We start from the raw sequence: 21,174 nt of genomic DNA, 5'->3' as shown, positions 1-21,174 counted from the left end.
CTTTCCCTTTTGAAGAAGGGGGGGGGGGGGGGAGGTTGAGGACCTCGAATGGTTCTGAACATTCCATCTCGAAAGAATAGATATTTGAAATTCCTGAAATTTTCGAAATTTTGGGGTTTTGTGTCCCCACAGGGGGAGGGGTGATTTTGAGGACCCTGAATGGCTGGGAAACACTAAAAATCGAAAGAGATATAAAGGAATAAAAGAATGTATGCATTTACTATACTCCTATCTACCATAATAACAATATTGACAAACAGAAAAACTTATTACCTACCAATGAATAATTTATAAATAAATTAATAAATAACTCTATGTTTAAGAATTTACGTACATACATTATATTAAACTTCAAACAATACACACCAAAAAAAAACTAAGGATGTTTGTGAAACTATTTTTTATTTGTCATAATGTTTAAAACATTTGTAGGATTTGTTTATATGTAAAACTGTGGTGGCCATATTCCTCTTATCCAAAGGAGTATAGAAATTAATAGCGATTTCACTCCCTGTACACACCTTAAATCTTTGAATTAAGTAAAAAAAAAAAAAAAAAAAAAAAACATAGTTCAAAATGAAACAAAGTATAAATAATGACCAATTTTACAAAAAAAAAATTGTACTACTCGAATGACATTGAAAACATACATGTGAAATTTAAAAGAATTATTGGTGCCCTAGGTAGGAAGAAAATATATAAAGAAGAAATTAAATAAAAAAAACATAGGTATAAATAAATTTACCTTGCGATCAACCAAACAAAATGTAACAATAGAAAATTACGTATTCTTAGAGGTATTTACAAAATTCCACTGTCACCGTACATAAAAATGAGCCGATGTCACTCTCTATGCAAAATTTCATGGCGTAGCAAACAAACACTCCCTTTTATAATATTAGTTAGGATGTGCTAACTATAAAACGATTAATAAAAATACTAACTGTAACATCTACTGGTGTATTGAGGTACTACGATGCAAATTAATTATTTGTTGTAAATAAATTGTTAAATAATTGTATAGACATGTCCAATACGGTGATGTGCAAAACATATATACTGTATTTACTGGACAAAATAAAATGAAATGAAATGAAATGTAAAGAGCTTTAATTTTTCTTAACTCTCTACTCAATTCCTTACAATAGCAAAACGTAACGTAATGGCTTGAAAGCTATTGCTCGGCAGACATAGAGGAATGACACTAACAGTTTGTATATCTATGACACATATTACATAAATTAAGAGTAATATATAATAGGGGCACCTGGCACAGGCGTCAGGTGGTGGTGCTTGGTGCCGAGCCTCATCTCATCTTGTCTTGGGAGAGATTATGTTTGTGGCTCTTCCGATCTCGACAAATAACTTAAATTGAAGGATGTTGATGATTTATGGATGAATGAAGACAATGGAATAATTCTTAACGTGTAAAGTGATAATACATTCAAGCCGAATTCAAGTAGATCTTTCCTACTTTGTAAAAATGATGTACTCCTTAAAAGGATGCATGAAGACGATGAAGACACTTCGACACCATCGATATTGAATTCTTACGGTACTCTGGGTGAAGACGATGCATTCTACGATGATTGCTACAGTGACTCTAAGGCTGTTGACAAAGGCATACACTGTGATGAAGCACCTAAAGCTGACAAGATCGATGAATTTGGCTGTGTCCTGAGACCGAAACGATGGAAACGACGTGTTATAATAAATAAATCTGATAAAGCTTATTATGATCACTGGGACGATTGTGATATAAAAAGTATTTATAATGAGCATGCAAGGAAGATGGTGGTAGAAAAGATTGATTACACATCATGGAAAGATCCAAACATATTGGTTGACCGGCTAAAACTTCTACATGGCTCGCTTTGTGCCGGAAACTATAAGTGCATCAAAGAAATATCCTCCATACTCGAATAACAGAGGGAAGCTGGCTACATACACTAATGGCTTGTTTTACTTGTATTTGTATAATTTTAAGAAATAAATTAAATATTGAAAGTAAAAATTTAATGTTTCATTTCTTGTATTATGATTTCTAACTAAGCCTGTGTGTTTCCGCTACTGTGTGTGTTCATTCCGTTTCCTGTGTGTACCGTGTGTTCATTCCGTTTCCTGTGTGTACCGTGTGTTCATTCCATTTCCTGTGTGTATTGTGTGTTCATTCCGTTTTCCTGTGTGTACTGTGTGTACATTCTGTTTTCCTGTGTGTACTGTGTGTACATTCCGTTTTGGTATGTGTACTGTGTGTACATTCCGTTTTCCTGTGTGTACTGTATTTACTGTGCGTTCATTCCGTTTCCTGTGTGTACTGTGTGTTCATTCTGTTTCCTGTGTGTACTGTGTGTTCATTCCGTTTCCTGTGTGTACTGTGTTCATTCCGTTTTACTGTGTGTACTGTTCGTATTGTGTGTTCATTTCGTTTCCTGTGTGTACTGTGTGTACTGTGTGTTCATGGTCTATATGTCTGACATTGTTCATGACCCGGTCTGCGGTCCGAAGACGCTTGGTGTATATGGCTTTGTACATGAACATTTTAAAGGTTATTCTAAGTATCAAAAACTAGACTTTCATGTTAGGCTTATCAATAACATATTTAATTCGTTGGTCAGGTATATTGTCTTGAGTTGTTTTTGTAGAGTTAATGATTAATAAATTCTGCGAAAGGTAATGGAAACCAAAATATAAAATTTATTTAATATTTAGTTACACTTGTCACTGTTCAAGTATCGAATTAAGGACAGGAACTGATCAAATCAATTTGTAATTGATTTTAAGTTTTTTGATGTACTCTGGAATTTTTCCCGCATTTCTAGCTAAATAATTACATGATTCCAAGATGGCGCCCAAATTTCAAGATGGCGGGCATCTCAGCAATAAAAATGATTACTGCACTCTAGCAGGTTAGAATAAAACTATCATGAAGGTAATGTACTCTATAAGACGAGTACACACACAAGATGGTGTCCTCCACGAAAACAAGATGGTGGTTACACTACACTACCCCAGTAGGCAACTGCATTACTAACTCTAGAACGTTAAATACCATTTCTTCCAAATTGTCGTTGCAAAAACCTTGAAGTCAATCCAATACCAACTTTTGAGTTTGTTATCAATGGAAAGATATCGGTCAATAGTTCTCCAGAAATATATCAGAACAATAACTTTCGATCATATATTTCGCAGCTCATTATCGCAAAGATAATAAACATCTAAAAACAAGCTCTCAACGTTAGGACTCTTACATAACAAATGCAAAACATATTATTGTTACTAACAGACCAGAAAAGCTCTGAAATTACTCCTTTATCAAAACTTATAAAAATTACTAGCTGCCCGACCCGGCTTCGCACGGCTATACTAATGGGAAAAAAATTAAGCCACATCTCCCACTCACAGTAATGGTAAATAAAAAAAATTCAGTGAAAATTTATTACAATGCTGTATAATGTACCGGAGAGAAAATGAATAGCACCGATGGTTTCCCGACGCGTGCACGCAACGTACAACTGATGTACCCGTACTTCGCTACGGCAGTCTACAGGCAGATCACTCTTGCGCCGCTCATTATACGTGCCCCTCCTTGTTGGTACGCCACTGCCGCGCGATGCCCGTTGCCATGGAGACGCAGAAGGCATGAACAATGCAAAATCCTGTTCTCAGGCAGACAAAGTACCCACTGTTGCCTGGTTTTAACCACCCATGGGATCTAATTTTCGGAAAATGTCATCCTGCGTAACATACGGAATATTACTGTGAAGTTTCAAGTCTGTAAAATATATATACTTGAAAAAAAGGGCAATAAAAAACAAATTAAACACAGAGAGAGGAAAAAAACAATATTTTAGGTTTGCGATTTAAAGTGATAAAAAGTATTTAAATACTAATTGAACTCTTATGAGGGTACTGATTGTTTTGTTGTTAATATCACACTGGTGTTTTTTACTTGTATGGGAAAATTAAGAATGATAAGGCATCTAGTGCGTGGCAACAATGTTAATAGGCAATAGGAAATAAACTTCAAGCGCCTGCGGCATTGACAACACACACTTCGTACGTGTACTGCATGTTGTATCTAACCCCCTCCAACGCATTTGATTCTAAATTTGACTTTTAGTAAGGATCCCTAATGTTACTGATAAAATAATATAGCCTATAGCCTTCCTCGATAAATGTACTATCCAACAATGAAAGAATTTTTCAAATCGGACCAGTGGTTCCTGAGATTAGCGCGTTTAAAAAACAAACAAACTCTTCAGCTTTATAATATTAGTATAGATTTTAATGGCCCAAGATTTTAATGTAAATTTAGAGATTATATAATACATATTTATTCTTTACGTAAGTGTTATTTTGTGAATGTTAAATTGTTTAAAACTGGTGTTTTAAAGTACATAGATTTATGGGTAAATATGGTGTCTAGAGAGTAAAATTGCTTTACGTACACAGTTTTTTTCTTGTGCCTTGGGGAAATAATCTGTATAGGAGGTGAGAAAAAGGATTAAAATTTATTAAGTTAGCAGTTTATTTGTATAAAACTGAAGCAGTGCAGGCACTGCTTAGCGTTCCTTCCCCTCCTTTCCCCTCCCCTCTCCACCTTACCCCTTCCTACCACCCCTCTTCCTCCCTTCCCCGCCGCGCCACCAGCGCACTCTGCCGTGTATTGTTCCCGGCCTATATAACCTTGGTACCCAGGCTAGTATCTTTTGCTCACGCCGAGTACTACCGGTAGCTTATGTAACAGTGTTTTTCTGCGGCTGTATATGGGCACGCCACGATGGCTTTGGACACTTCCTGTCAAGCCGCGTCGTAACGGTAATAGTAATTGTATGTAATTGTAAGTGTAATTTCTTTCTTTCTTTCTTGTTGTTGCCTAGCGGCCCATATGATTTGTGCTATGTCAAACGCGTCATCAGTTAGCCCCATTTATCGCAACATCATTTTAACTTTCTGTGTGCTTGATAAATGCTTATTTATTGCCTGTATGCAACATGTGTGTTGCCTCTATATAATTTATGAATAAATAATTGACTTTGATTGACTTTGACTTTCTTCTTGTAGCACAGCGAATTTCTGCCGTCGGTCTTACTGGAACGACCCTTTGTTGTTTATGTTGTTTTTAGTTGTAGGTGCGGCTACAAAACACAAATATATCCAGACATTCTTTAAATGGTTCTTGCAATGGGAAAGATTGAATTAAGATTTTTTCTTTGAACATTCGCTATTGCTGGTTATTCTGTATGTCATAAGAAAATTTAAAGAAAATATTAATATACAAAATATTATGTCAAAATTAAAAAAAAACTTAGTATAGAAAATTCTGTGGAAGGAATTATTCAAAAAAAATTATTACAGCATGGATGGACAAAGTAGGCCAACAACGACATGGTAGTAGCAACATGGAATGTACCTACATAAAGATTGGACAACACAACATTAAACAGACGAACGGCAACAGATCTCAGTTTTGGAAATATCGAAACTGTTTTCTTAGGAAGCCTACTGTGTTCGTCTATGGGGTTGTCGTTGTGGTGTGCAGAATATCTGTTTTAGGATTCGCTGGTTTTCCTGTGCGTGTCTGTGTGGTCATTAAGTCATTCACATTATCTGTATAGTATCGTCATTGGGTTCGTCTTGTTTGTATCTGTATTGTCGGCAACATCATTTTTTTGCCTTTATGTACTGTCCTTGTTACTACTGTCTCGTCGTTGTTGGCCCACTGTGTTCGTCTGTGCTGTAATAAGTTTTGACTGATTTCTTCCACGGTATTTTCTGTGCTCTCTGGTTTTTTTTAATTTATGACATATGCTGATTTTGGCTTGTTTTCTGTATGTTTTCATATTAATATTTTTGTATATTAATTTTTTGTGTTTGTTGAGGTTCCTTATGACACACGGTATAACTTGCAATGGCTTAAGTCCAAAAAAACATGTTAAATCAAAAATATACTGTACACTTGAGAATCGATTGTTATCATATATATTGGTGTTAGCAATGTCATGGCGGCCTGTGGGAGTGTATGTGTTTGTCGCTCCGATGAAGTAAGATTAAAATATGACGATAATTGTTTTAAATGTAGAAGAATTGTACGTAATGGCATACTATGTGATGCATGTGATCGATGGTACCATTATCAATGCGGCAATGTAATTAAAACACAACTTAAAAAAGATAAAGTTTGGTTTTGCCCTACGTGTGTAAAAAACTCAAGTAACGACGATTGTAAGGTAAGGACTACAGAAACTGACGACAATCAGCTTCTCATAAAACAACTCCTAGAAGAAATAGAATCATTAAAAGAAGTGATTAAACTTCTTAAAAGAAATTATGAAGTCTCAAATGAGAACACTCCAGAATCAAGTAGGGCAACCACAAGTGAAACCTGGGCTGAGGTGACAAGTAAACGAAACCAACGTTCACTACAAATTTTACATGCACCGTTGGATACCACGAATTTCATGTCACATAACAGATTTGAGTGTTTACAAGTCTCCGATAACCATAAATTTGTTGATACAGGGGAAAATGGACAAACAAATCTTATCAAAGACCAAAATTTTAAGGTTAATAAAACATATTTGAAATCATTTAATGATAAAGTTACTATATTATCTAATAGTCATGGTAGAGGTTTAGCAGCCAAACTGAAGGCTAGACTACATAATAAAGTAGTAACTGGTATAGTGAAACCTAATGCTAATATGAATGAAATAATAAAAATTAGTGAGAAGGATTGTAATTCTCTAGGTCCTAAGGACACTGTAGTGTTGATAGGGGTTAGTAATGATGTGGGGAAAAATGAGGGCTTAAATGCAGTGAATAGCCTTCAATTGTGTCTCGAAAAACTTAGGCACACAAATGTTGTTGTAGTGAATCTCCCACAAAGATACGATTTGTCCCCGTGGTCTTGTGTAAATGAACTTACGCGGAAAATAAATACTGAATACGAAAAATTAATAAATCAGTTCATAAATGTAAATTTGTGTGATGTTAGTAAGTTTAATAGGAAACTACATACTGCACATGGGCTGCACCTCAATAACAATGGTAAAGATGTACTTTCTGGAAAAATCTTTGACATTATTTTTAATACTTCTAAGTCTAATTCTATATCCAAACTGACATTTCTAGACAAATGGCTTTTCAGGAAAAATGTAGTAAATAAACCAGTACCAAGGAAATCTACCTTACTTGATAAGTGGCTATTAAAAAATAACAAAACTGATACACAAATTTTTTTTAGATTAAATTCTATAATCAGTAGCAGTAAATATGCATGTTGCTCTAATACAAGAACTGCTGATTATAAGGAAAATATTAAAAACAACTTTTTTAATATTATGCATCTAAATATTTGCAGTCTATTTAATAAAAAATTACTATTGGAATCATCACTTCCTTCATGTACTGATGTATTATGCATATGTGAGCATTGGCTTTCTGACGATAATATTAATTATTGTAAGATAAACAATTTTTATTTAGCTTCATATTACTGTAGAACCACTTTTAAAGGTGGTGGTGTTTGTGTATTTTTAAAAAACAATCTTTGTAGTAGTATGGTTGATGTAAAAAATTTATGTGAAGTTAAAAATTTTGAATGTTGTTGTGTAGAAATTGGTTCTTTAAATATCATTATAGCTGTTGTCTATAGATCTCCGAATTCACATGAATATAATGTATTTTTTAACAAATTTGAATCATTGATTAAAATTATCAGTTCTCGACAAAAACATATTATAATATGTGGTGATTTTAACATTGATTTTAATAGTGGTAATTCACACTGTACTAGGCTAAAAAATATCCTTAAGCAATTTAATCTGCTCAATACAATTAAAGAAAATACAAGATATTCAAAATGGGGTAGTAAATGTATAGATAATATTTTAACAAACATAAACTTTTTGTATTACACAGCCTCGAATTTTGATACTGCACTCTCTGACCATATGGCACAAAATATTTGTATTGTCTACAATTATCTAGCTTCCTGTAAATTAACAAATAATTATAAGTATTTTCATAAAACTAAAAGAAATTTTAGTATTAACAATATGCAAACCTTTAACAATATTCTGTTAATGGAAAGCTGGTGTGAAGTATATAATGAATCTGATCCTAATCAAGCATGGAATATTTTTAGTAATATATTTATGTTATTTTTTAACAATGTTTTTCCTAATCAAGTAGTTAGATTTATTCCTGGGAAGGAATCCACTTGGATGACTAAAGGTTTAGGTGTCTCTCTTAATAAATTAATCTCCTTAAAAAATAAGATAAAGAATAAACACAACACAAATGATATTGTTATATACAAGAAATATAAAAAAAATATATGAAAATCTTGTATCTGCTGCTAAGAAATTGAATAATGACAAATTTTTAAAAAAATTTAATAACAAATCCAAAGATATGTGGAAACTAATAAATAATGAGATAAAAAATAAAATCATCTTAAAAGATATCTCCCTAAACCATAATCATACTGTTATTACTAATAAACATATGATTGCTCAGCATTTTAATAACTACTTTATTTCAGTTGCATTAAAGCTTGCATCATCTTTACAATTACCTGTTCAAAATTCTGGCCAAGTTTTTGTTTCTAAAACATATTGTGAAGATTTTTCATTTGCTTATGTTAATGAAAAAGATATATCAGATATTATCATGAAATTAAAGAATAAAAAATCAGCTGGATTGGATTATGTTCCCATTTAAGTTATCAAATATTGTGCTGATAGCATTAAAGGCCCACTTAGTCATATTTTCAATAAATGTCTGTCTAAAGGCATCTTTCCAGATAGATTAAAATCCTCAAAAGTTATTCCTATACACAAAAAGGGGAGTGAAATGGAAATTAGTAACTATAGACCAATTTCAATCCTACCTGTATTCTCCAAAATATTGGAGAAAATAATTTACAATCAGCTATTTGCCTATCTCAATAAGAATAATCTTATTTCTGGAAACCAATTTGGCTTTCTACCAAAAAAATCAACTGAGCTTGCTTTATATCATCTTATAAATGAAGTCATACAAGGGATAGAAGACATATATTTTGTTGCTGGAATATTTGCTGATTTATCTAAGGCTTTCGATTGTATGGACCATGATATACTGATTCATAAAATGAAAAATTACGGTATTACAAAAACATCATTGGAAATGTTTAACTCATATTTGACTAACAGAACTCAGCTTGTTTGTGTTACTCAATATAATGAAAAAAATCATTTTATAGAATATAAATCACATATTTGTAATATAAAAATTGGTGTTCCTCAAGGTTCTGTACTAGGTCCTTTATTATTTTTACTGTACGTTAATGACTTCCCAAACTGCCTAACATCTGGCAAACCCACTATGTTTGCAGATGATACTTCCATAATACTGTGTGATAGGAATATAGAGATACTCCATTCTAATGTAAATATTACTCTACAAGAGATGGATAACTGGTTTAGAATTAATAAATTAACACTTAATATACATAAATCTTCACTGGTTTTTTTCTCGAATAGTAACGAAAAAAGTACCTGTGACTCCAATAAAATTAAAAAATGACATTTTTCCTATAAATGATAATATTAAATTACTTGGATTAGCAATAGACAATAATTTGTCTTGGAAAACACATATCACAAATTTATGTAGCAGACTAAGCTCATTATGTTATGCTTTTAATGCTCTTAGGAAAAGATGTACTCATGATACAGTAAGAACAATGTATTTTGCTAATGTTAATTCTATTATCAGCTATGGGGTTATATTTTGGGAGGCATCTAGCTATTGGAAAAATGTATTCATTTTGCAAAAAAAAACTATACGGATAATTCAAAACGTTAAATCTTCAATTACATGTAAACCCCATTTTGAATACCTAAAAATTCTTACTGTGCCAAGTTTATATATGTATCAAACAATAATTTTTGGGTTAACAAACATTAAGTTTCCCCATAATAATGATATCCACTTTTATAACACTCTAAAAAAGGCTGATATATATTTTAAATCTCATCGAACAACATTATATGAAAAGAATCCTTATTTTTCAGCAGCCAAATTAATAAACAAACTTCCTAAAGATCTTCAATTATCTTTTAAAATAAATAAATTTCCAGTTTTCAAAGAAAGTTTAAAACAATTTCTTATTAAGAAAGCCTATTACAGTGTGGATGAATACCTAATATCTTCTCATAATTGTGATTACTGTATAGATACTTATTAATTGTCTTGTCAATTTTATTACTTTACTGTGTATTTTTGTTTTATATTTATTAGTTTTTACATAATATGTCCTTTTTATACTTTGTGTGATGTTTATTATATTGTTTGTTATGATTTTTATCATTTATAATATTGTAATCAATTGACAACTCCTATTTCACCTTGTGAGTGAATAAATCAGGAAGATAATAAATAAATAAGAAAAATAAAAAAAATGTGATACATACGCTACGATGCAGTTACAATACTACAGATACATGTGCTATTTAAACCGATTGCTTTTGTTTATCCTGACAGAATAGTCTTATCTGGATCGGCGCTCTTTAATTTACTAACTCTGTTGCTTTCCGATACACATATACACAGAAATTGTGTACCGACCTTTAACAGGAACCAAAAGGATGATAGCTAATCATACCTGCGGTTTCTGTCAAAAGCACGCATAATTCACAGTATTTTTCTCTCCAAACTGTCCACTGATTCTTCTCCAGCATTCGATGGCACATCTTTATATTGTGTAGACATTCGCTGTATTCCTTATGCTTAATTGCCACTCCATGGATCTTTTGCAGTATTCATAGTTGTTTTTAAATTATGTGGCATACAATTATTCCATTGTTGTCCAATTTCTTTAATACTAGCTTTCTTCCCATCCCAAAAGACGATCTAGCATTGTACTATAAGAGCGATGTCAATTAAAGAACTAAATAATTTTGTAAAAGACACACAAAATCCATGTGCTATTTTTGAATTTAGATATGGGTCTCACTTCCAACAGAAAGATTTATGTGTGTAATAGATGTTTAAAAAAAAAACAAGTTTTTAAGAATTGATGCATTAAATATAAAGCACTCACCATCTTAAAGAGCGACAAACTATGCGTATCAGGTTTTAAAATTTAAAAAAAAACCTAGGTATGTGTAACAGTATCAGAGGAACAATTGATTCGTCTACATAACTTTATAATCACGTTATAAAACTCATATGAAGTCAACCCATCGGCTTAAGTGTAGCATGCGAGTTAATACGACAGCAATTTCAGCAGGCTTTGGAAGCATGAATAACACATCTAAAAGTGTTTTTAATAGATTGTTATCAAGGTCCTGACACAAAAAAGGGCATAGAATAGCTTGACTTAAATGTAAATTATTTTTGTATGATCCAGTCCATTGTATATACTCAGATAAAATTGATATTTTGGAAATATCTTAAAGGCACTTAAAATATTGTAGTATCGTCATTACTTTGGGAATTCTGGCCTCATGCACGAAAGCTCTCCACAACACCTTACGGTGTGCAGCTGTCCTCCGGCAGGCCGAATGCTGCCAAGCCATCTAAGGCCTGGTACATACATATCTTCTTAGGCCTACCTGGCGGTCCTTGGGAGGTAGGATATGCCTCCAACAGCTGGGTAGATGCTGTGGAAAGGACAGTCCTTGTGTCTTGCACCGAACACCTGATGCAACGAAATGTGATTCAGAGATTATTCTGGGGTAGGCTAAGAGGGACAGGTTCAGATTCGCCACTCTCCTTCCACACATCCAACAAAGGTGCATGCGCTCCAGGTGAATACAACCCAGGTGTGCCAACAAAATAAAGCGGGCCGCAACGACCAAGTGCCCAACCCCTGCATGTTTGAATCTTTCTGCCCCACCCAACTCTTCTTACCTGGGGGTTTATTCTAAGTTTCCAGCGTTTTCTATCGGAACATTTCGATATCAATTCCGACATATAGCTCTTTGGCCGATCGGCAACACACGGTTCCGAACGATCGTAATCGAAAGGTACTGAAATTGCTATTCTAAGCGCGGTATCGTTACGAGGCCTAACTATCTCGGCAAAGTTCGGGTTACGATTTCCCCCTCTACAATTTTTCTGGCAGCGAAGATGAGATTTGAAAACTGCAACGTAACAACAAAAAACACTTCATATTTCTAACAAATTTATAAATAAAAACACAGAGTTTATAAGACAATATACTTTCCAGATGTTTCAATGTTGATAAAAGTATTAATAAAAATCTTAAGTAATTTTAAAAGTGCTCGAGCAAGCGAAAACATGTTTATTTCTTAAATTATTTTTACGGGATATTTGGTGTGTAATGTTTAGAGTTGTTTGCACGTGGTCGGTCATTGTATTATTGAAATAATGGCTGCTCGGCGATCTCGTGCGAGTGAGAGGCAAATTAAAATGTTGCTTTATTTTATGGAGGAGCACCCCGAATTCTTGCGGAGAAAATTTTCATCGAATTTCACGACTGCAACAAAATACACACGCTGAGTTATTGTTGAAACTTTTGATATCTGAAACGGGCGAATAATTTATGAATATGTATTTTGAAAGTTGGGTTATTTTTCAATTTACTTGCATAAAATATTCGTTATAATATTGTTATTATAGAAAGAACGTCTTTACATTCCCACTTAGTTATTATGTATCTGGAGCACTACTTACATTACGTAATTATTGTAACTTAAAGCGGTAACCATGGTAAGGACTCATCCGAAAGAAGGCAAAACTAAAAAAAAAACGTAATGCATTTCTTTTATTTATATACGTGATATCAAATCATTCTATAAAACGGCATTGTGATATGTATATGGTTAGAAGTAGCTTCCATATGAAGAAATACTTACGTGATTTTGGGGCGTATTCAAGTAGTTGGCCTAACAGTCACGAGATTGCAGGGATTGCGGAAGTGCGAGGCAGTAGCGCGCAGCGGCCGGTAGGACTACTACAACACTTTATCGGAATTAAGTTTCGCGTCCATTACCGTTTCCTGAGTGGTAACGGTAATTACTGAAGATATTTGTACATGTATTATGGATCTATATTTTATACATAATAAATGTACAAATATCTTCAGTAATTACTGTTACCACTCGGGAAACGGTAATGGACGTGAAATAATTCTGATTAATTGTTGTAGTAGTCCTACTCGCCGCAGCGCGCGCTACTGCCTCGCACACCCGCAAGCCCTGCTGCCCTCTCGTGACTGTTAGGTCAACTACTTGAATAGCGCTCCAACAACATACATATTCAATGCTACTGGGAAAAAAATTTTCTTTTACAAAATTTTAAACACAATTGTCACCTACGTAAAATATCGTAAATATAGATCACGCCAAAAAAATGTACTATTTTCTGCCATGTTTAACTATTTGTGTACACATAAATCGTGCATCCACCATGATTTCAACTGGCTGCTAATTCCCGATCGGCAAAGGTTTTTCGACAGCAATTCTATACTTGAAACATACCGATCGTTGGCTTCCGAGAATCGAAAGGTTACGAGTTGATGAAAGTAACTTAGAATACCATATTGTAGAAAGCTTCCGATAATCGTGGCATCACGATCGGGAACTCTTTTCCGAGATACTTAGAATAAACCCCCTGGACCTTTTTCCCTCTTGTCCAATAGTTTTCTTGCTTGCTTTAAAGCATGATTAATTTATCAGCACATGACCCGGCCCAGGGTTTTCCCTGTGTCTATGCAGGTTTTATCTGGATCACTTTAGTTAGCTTTTAGGTTAGGCAACCAAAGGGGCGCCAGCCATGGCGCCAATCGCGGCAATGGCTGGCCAATAAACTCCAATAAACCCCAATTAGCACACGATGCACGCGCCCTTGTTATGCATGGTTAAAACCCCGCATTGTAGAGTGTATAGGCTTCGGCCAGAAGAGACACACTTAGGTCCTTCCCTAACCTGAACCCCCCACCTTCCCACCACACACTTAGATTAACTTAGGCTATGAAAAATAAAATGTTTCAGGAAAAATTGCATTAAAATTCAGCCTTGAAATTTTACTTTCATCACACCCAAAAGGTTTAATTTCAAAAAAAAAAATTAAATAATTTGACATCTTATTTGTAGTTATCTTAAATTAAATTAATACATCCATTAATTTATTATATAGGATTCCATAACAATATATTACTTCTTTTAATTTTATATACTCTATTTAAAAAACATTTTGCACTAACTGGGGATTAAATGTATAATGTGAGCATGTGAGGTTTCTCTATTGGGACACTTCATATTTGCCACATTAGAGCTGAATACATGGCCTCCTGTCCACTGAGAAGCGACTGCGGCCTGTGGACTTGGCAAAACCCAGAGGAGCGAGCTGCATCTACTATTTGCCCGCTCGGTAAGGCATAGCGACGACGTTAGAACATGTTAGCTTTATCGTGTCCCAAGAAGTGCAAAATAATTGCCTCTCAGTGGTCGCCCACGTTCAATACCACCACGTGATGGCTGCTTCTTACGAAGAAAGGCTCTTGGAAACCGAGAGAACGACGCCACGGAACTGCGAGTTGCCATCCTTGAGGCGACAGGGATAGCTGTGTCGACCCAGACACAGAGGAAACCGCCTCTGCAGGGACTACTTAGCTGCCAGACGGCAAACACGATCACCTCCACAATGGCGTGACGTTCTCTTCATTGCCGACTATAGATTTACCTCACCTGGCGCCTGAAAATTGTTGGAGGGGAGTGTGGAGAGAGCCTGTTACCACTGCACGACTCGGGAACACAGTCGGGTCCAGCAAGGAGGTGGGTCGGTCATGTTTTGGGTGACAGTCATGTAGGGACGTCGGACGACACTCATGGTCGTAGAGAGCGACGTAAGTGCTCCGCAGTATCAGAAAAGGATACTCTAGCCCACTAATCAACCCTGCCAACTACAGTGTCCGGCTTGTGGATACTTTCATCTAATAGACTAGCATTTACAGAATGTAATTATCTGCTATTTCTTTAGACATGTATCCAATTGAGCACTCTAGGGATTTTCCATAGCAGGTCGCCCTGGAAATTACTTAAACAGCAGAGAGTCCTGGATAAAGATTGGTACCGGGATTGGGTTAGTCAAACATCTCAACCATCTTGTGGACAGCATGTCGAGGAAGGTAAAAACATGCTGGTATACAATTGGGAGAGTGACGCAAGGAAAATTTTGATTTGTGTAATGGTGTCATTAAGTGTGTACTTTTATTCCTTTTTTCCGTTATACTATTGGATCCACACTTGTAACAAAATTCATGTGGTAAAAAAAAGTATTTTGAGTAAAAATTATATTTTTGTCGGCTATTACAATGGTTAGTTACAACTTCATAAAATTTTTAAAATTAACTCTGTTAATTATGGTATTGTATACTTTTTCCTCAACTTCATTTCTTGTGCAAAGTGGTCGTGGTTTTTCCGTACTCATTGTATATTTTTTCCCAGAAGTCCATACGCTCCTTCTCCAAGTTATACTTGAGAGCTGGAGTCAGACTGATTTCCAAGTAAGGGTAGCTTGCTTGAGAGGTGACTGGCTTCCAAGCCGCCACTCCCTCCACACTGGGCACCCCTGTCTTGGCGAAGCTCGTCCACAGTCCTCCCAGAATCCTCGCGAGCTTCACTGCGTTGGAACTCTCCCCTTGCATCTTCCCGTTGTATACTACGAACATGTATTCCATACCGTGGGTGGCGTACCCGTACACGAACTGGTAGTTGTAGGTATGGCTGGCAGAGTGCCTAGCGTGTGTGTGTACCGTCTGAGTGACGCCTGTGACGAACAAAAGATCGGTCTGCAGCGATATCCACAACTCGCGGTTCTCGTACGAAATGGCCTTATTCCCAAAGTAGAAGCTCTTCACCTTCTGCGCCACTTCCTTAGACTTCTGGGAACCTTTCGCCAGGCCCAGAGCGACGGGCACCACCTGCTCCAGGTCGTTGTTGATGCCCTGCCAGTAGGAAGCTTGTGACATCATCTTCTCGGTGACGAAGGACGCTCCTTCCCTCTTGGTCACGCCGGTGATGTACGGCACTTGGTTGAACAGACCGTGCTGCTCGATGTAGGCTGGCTCGTGCGGCAGGAATGGCTGCTCCCCGCTCCTCGGGAACTCCAGCGATGGTACGAATGGATTTGATATTAGCCTAACGTTTTCCTCTGCTGTTAAGACTTTGGTGATTCCACTCGCCAGTTCATTGACAGACGCAGCCCGTAAGTTTCGGAGAAGTTCTAAAGAATTGTGGGCCTCTTTCCCAAGCACAGCGCTCAGGCGGTATGCATGGGCTTCGGTGTTCTTGATAAAAGCCCAAGGGTTCAAGGCAGAACCACTCTCGGAGATCGCTCTTTGGAACAGGCCTGTAATGCACAAACATATTCAGATATGTGTTTTCGTGTCAATGTTAATATAATTATATTCATAACGTCTGTTATTTTATGCTGAGATACCATAAATTAATCAGTTATTATAAAGGTATTTGAAATTTCATCCTCAATGATTAATCTGACAAACATTTTCAACAGATTTTTCCGTAATATAGATCCATTTGTATCATAGTTTCGAGTTATTTATTTTGCAGAGACTGCTAATAAATTACCTTTTGGGTTTTGTAGTTTATCTTAAAATACCACTTAAGAAATGGATGTAAGCCTAATTTGCAAACATATATTTTCCTTTCGTGAAAACCTTTTTGGTCCCTTGGTAAAATTTCATTTCATAATTTTGATAAAAGTTATCATTATTAAAATTATATTAATATCAATTGTTACCATTGATTAAAGGTGGCCTCGTTAATATTTCGTCGTATTTACAGAGAGACCAACATTATATATATTATATATGTATACACACACACATTATTATTGCATGGGAAATGTGGATGTACGATTATAGAACTTTTTTAAAGGTGACTGACTTGACCACACTTCTGACTAATGAAATATGGCTGCCTGTAACTGTAAATTTATGGCTATCGAGTAATATTGTGTACGCCTAGTCGTGTAAGCATTTTTACACGACCAGTATTTTTTATCGCAATATTTGTATAGTTTATTAATTTTGCATATTGATATTCCTTAACAGCTTCATACCTTTTGAAAGTGGAGACAAGATGTTGTAGTGAATGCTGGCTCCCCCTGCGCTCATTCCAAAAATGGTAATGCTTTTCGGGTCTCCGCCGAACTTCTCGATGTTCTTCTGCACCCACCGCAAGGCAGCGGACTGGTCCTTCAACCCTGCGTTTCCAGGGGCGTCCGTCCCGTTGACGCTCAGGAAACCTGCAAGTGCATAGGTGGGCAAGTAATGTTTTGTAGTGAGGCGCTTACTATCACCTCTTTACCTCAACCATGTAATTTTCTTTAATTTTGTAAATATTTTTTTATCTTTTTATTTTTTTATTTTTTTATTTATGCTATTTATTCTTTATAATATATTTATTGCGCATTTTTATATTATATTCTATATGATTAAGTTGTTTGGGAATAATTATTAACGGCTTTAACTTTGAAGTGTAAGTATTCGTTAATGTATTTTTATTGTGATTAAATTATTTAGTAATTTTTGGTGTTCTGTCTTTTTCATTTACTGCTTAATAGCTTAGTGTGATATTAACTTAAGACCACTTTTGCTCGCCGTTTTGGGTTGTGGTTTTTGCGGTCGCCGCTAGCGATGCTAGTCGCGCGGGGCTGATGGTTGGGTACTGCAGAACGGAGGACTTCCGAGTGCATCCAGGACTCGTCGTCACCACCTGTGAGTAGCGTCTGTCCTAATTGTAACATACTTCCAGCCCACCCACCCTCTTTGGCAACAATGGAGTCTGTGCATTCTTGTTACGTTTTCTTAGAAGTTTACTACAGTGAAACGGGTAACTTTCATAGACTTTTCACGGGAACTCAGGATAGTTGAAAAAATTACGTTACCATTTTCTGGAGGACAAAACTTGCAATTTTGTCAGTAACTTTTTCAGGCAGGCGCTGTTTGTGCAATTTCACGGCCATACAGCACGCTGCAATTCGGCGTGGCTAAATGCACTTTTTTTAATTTTTTAAAATTTTTTTTATTAAAAGATGAATGACACACCGGCAAGTTTGACAGTCAGCAATGTGCCAATCATTCCCCCCCCCCCCCTTTTAATGCTATTTTATGTAACCACGCGTCGTTGTGAAATTGTAATTGTAGTTGTTGGTGCATGGGTAAGCGCCAAGGAGACGATAAGGACAACACAAATTACAACCATGTCTTACCCGGGATTCGAACCCGGAGCCCTCGCACCGTAGCCCGGTGGGTAGTCGACTGCGCTACGGAGGCCGACACGCACTCGCTCAGCTGCGAACACGTACATGATCTTGAACTTAACCAATCAAGCAACGTACGGGTGTGGAAACCGGACGATTTTTTACGACAAGATTTGAAAATTTGACTGGCACTTGATAGTAGAGCAAATTTTTTGCTTCCGGCTAATTTACAGACCTTTATTAATGATTAACCATTTGGTTTTGTGTTTCCTTCTTTGTGTAATTTCACGTATTAGGTTTTGACAAACTTTTAAACTTTGATACGAAAAACGTTAGTCCTCAACATATTTAAGACGTTGCTAGCTTATTGGCTCTACTTGTGTGTTTACTATTTTTACGACACGTGCTTACGTGAGTGAGGCCATGAGCCGTGAGCACATAATCAACCTTAGCATGTTTGTTTCATTCCGCAACGCGGATAAAACTTGAAAACTCCCAGGCGCATAAATTTCGAATATTAAATTCTGCATAGACTTTGATAATTGTGTTTTAGCCTGATTCTAAAATATATTGGACACTTGTACCACGTGTCCTTTTTATATCACATGTAATTTATACTAAAGGACTGTAAGTGTCAGCAATTATTTGAAAATTTAATTATGATTCAGCACTTGGTCACTAAGGCTGTATTATGAGGTATATTAATTCTTTTGCTGAATAACTTTGTATGTAATTTGTCTAAACCAAAACAAAAATGGCTGTTATTTTTAAAAGACTAAATGAATGCTTGTTTTGGTTATTAGATATATGTGTAGTAAAGCACTTGTACCAAACCACGATAAAGGTCTGTATTTATTCTGTTATTTGCCTATGTCTGCTCCTTTAGTTATCTTTTACGTGCAACTTATTTGAATTACAATTTTCTTTTTAAATAATCTGGTATTTTTCTGGGCCCGACTTAAGACAATGGGATTTTGTTTGATATTTTTGCTTTTACAGCATTTGAATATAGTTTGAAACTAGCTGTCATTTTGGTCCATTCATTCTGTAGTTGCTTTTATTTTATAACCCCAGGGATCAAATTATTCCTCGTGGCTGAAAATTTTAAAAAGTTATGATTAGCTGCTAGTGTGTGCTGTTTTGCGATAACAGACAGAAATCTGCGGAAATTATAGCTTCTAAATTATTATGTAGTTTTCTTCAGACTTGTGTGTTACTGAAATATTACAAGGTTCTGTTTTCATATTGACATTATTTAGTTAAATACGTATCATTAAATATAAAAGGAATTGCGATATTACATTGGGCAACATGTTTACAATTATTCTTCATCCATTACTGATAAAGTCTCCTTGTCTAATAAATTTTTGCGTCTGAGCGTGTCAACACCGAAAATTCCGGATTATTTAATCTGTAAAGATGTCAGTTTTTCTGGTGAATATTAACGGATAAGTGTATTTACTACTTCAAGTACTTGACAATTGATTGAATGCCAGATATCAATTTTAACGTCTATAAGAAATAATATTGTGTTTGATTGGCTGTTGTATTAAATTCACACTGTGATTATCACTTTGGTTATTTATGTTACTTACTCAAATAAGTAGCCTATGGAAAATTCCTTGTTTTTTTTATATTTTTAAGTGTGCAAAAGAAAACATCGTTTTCCTTTACTCTTTAATAGAAACTTTAGAAGGATTAACCTGTGGCCCACTTTTGTTGTGGTTGCAGAAAACATTCCGAAAATCAAGCTTTCAGAGCACCTCTTAGGTAATCATGCACACAAATGAAACTGTAATGTCAGGGCATCACTACACTGGCAGAGAGGACGCGCGATCGCTTTGTCCTTTATGGTACTTAACCCCCGGATTCAGGCAATCTCTGGCTGATCTGTATGAAAGTCTTCCTATTCGGTACACTTCTGTTGCGAAAATGCCCTTCTGTGTACTTCTGCTGCAATTTCTCTCGCCACCCCGTACATGTCTGCAATGCTGTTCCTGTTCGTCAAATATGTTTCGAAGCATTGTACTGATTAAAAATTTTTAAAAACCTGTAAACATATCACAACCAACAATCAACTGTGCTTCACACAATACTGCTTGTTACTAGCGCGTGTGGCTGACTCTGAACGTCTGCTCCCGTCTCGGCGCCTGCTTCCCGCGGGGCGTTTGAACGCCACTGCGCTGCGATCGCCCGTCCTCTCAGCCAGTGGAGTAGTGCCTCCATGCGCGTGAATTCAAACATCCGCGATACTTGTCGCACACGTAACCTTGCAGAATTGCGTTTCGTACATATGCTAATTAGCGAAACTGGCTTGTTTTAATATTTCCTATCAGCTATTAAATTTATGTCAAGCTATTTTTTTCGAATATTCTTTATAGTTACACAATTAATAATAAACATTTGGATATAGTTAAGGAACTTGTTTCAGCCATATCACAGAAATAAGTTTTTTGTTTGAATATTCTTGATACTATTAAAAATTTTTTGGACAGTAGAGTACTTATAAAATTAAGTCTATTCTGGCTTCCTTGTAGACAAGGTTATTTGTACTGGCCCCGTTATTGTCTTTATGTCCCTTTTAATTCTAATTCTAATATTATTTTGGGTAAGTATGTACAAATTAACTGCAGGTATTGTTTTAAGTGCTCTGTATTTTAATGAATAACTAGCATAGATAACACCCTTAAGCAAATGTAAATAAATTGAATTTATATTTTCACTCACATATGTTTATTTCTTTTGAATATACTTCACGCTATACTCCATGTTAAACTGTAAAACATTTGATTGCAAAAGCGCTAATTTATTGCCTTTGACAAGGCTATCCCGTAACAGTCAGAGATTGAGTCACATTCATCACTCAACCAAGTGACATTCAGCTTATTGAATCCCCATGTGTAATTTTTTTTCTTCTCTGCTTGACAA

The 21,174-nt window shown here is 35.6% G+C and overlaps 1 protein-coding gene across 1 annotated transcript in view; it reads right to left on the bottom strand.

Annotated features, from left to right (window-relative positions):
- Positions 1-21,174, bottom strand: part of LOC134531310 (esterase E4-like) — a 54,892-nt gene that overhangs the window by 18,695 nt on the left and 15,023 nt on the right. Inside the window, exons 5-7 of the mRNA XM_063367004.1 lie at positions 17,104-17,289; positions 15,412-16,371; positions 11,531-11,657 (exon numbers count right to left, since the gene is read on the bottom strand). Of these exons, the coding sequence (XP_063223074.1) occupies positions 11,531-11,657; positions 15,412-16,371; positions 17,104-17,289 (1,273 nt within the window). The remainder of the gene's footprint in view (positions 1-11,530; positions 11,658-15,411; positions 16,372-17,103; positions 17,290-21,174) is intronic.

This window comes from Bacillus rossius, chromosome 3 (genome assembly GCF_032445375.1).
Source record: "Bacillus rossius redtenbacheri isolate Brsri chromosome 3, Brsri_v3, whole genome shotgun sequence".
NCBI classification, from domain to species: domain Eukaryota; kingdom Metazoa; phylum Arthropoda; class Insecta; order Phasmatodea; family Bacillidae; genus Bacillus; species Bacillus rossius.
This window is presented reverse-complemented; position numbering and strand designations above follow the sequence as displayed.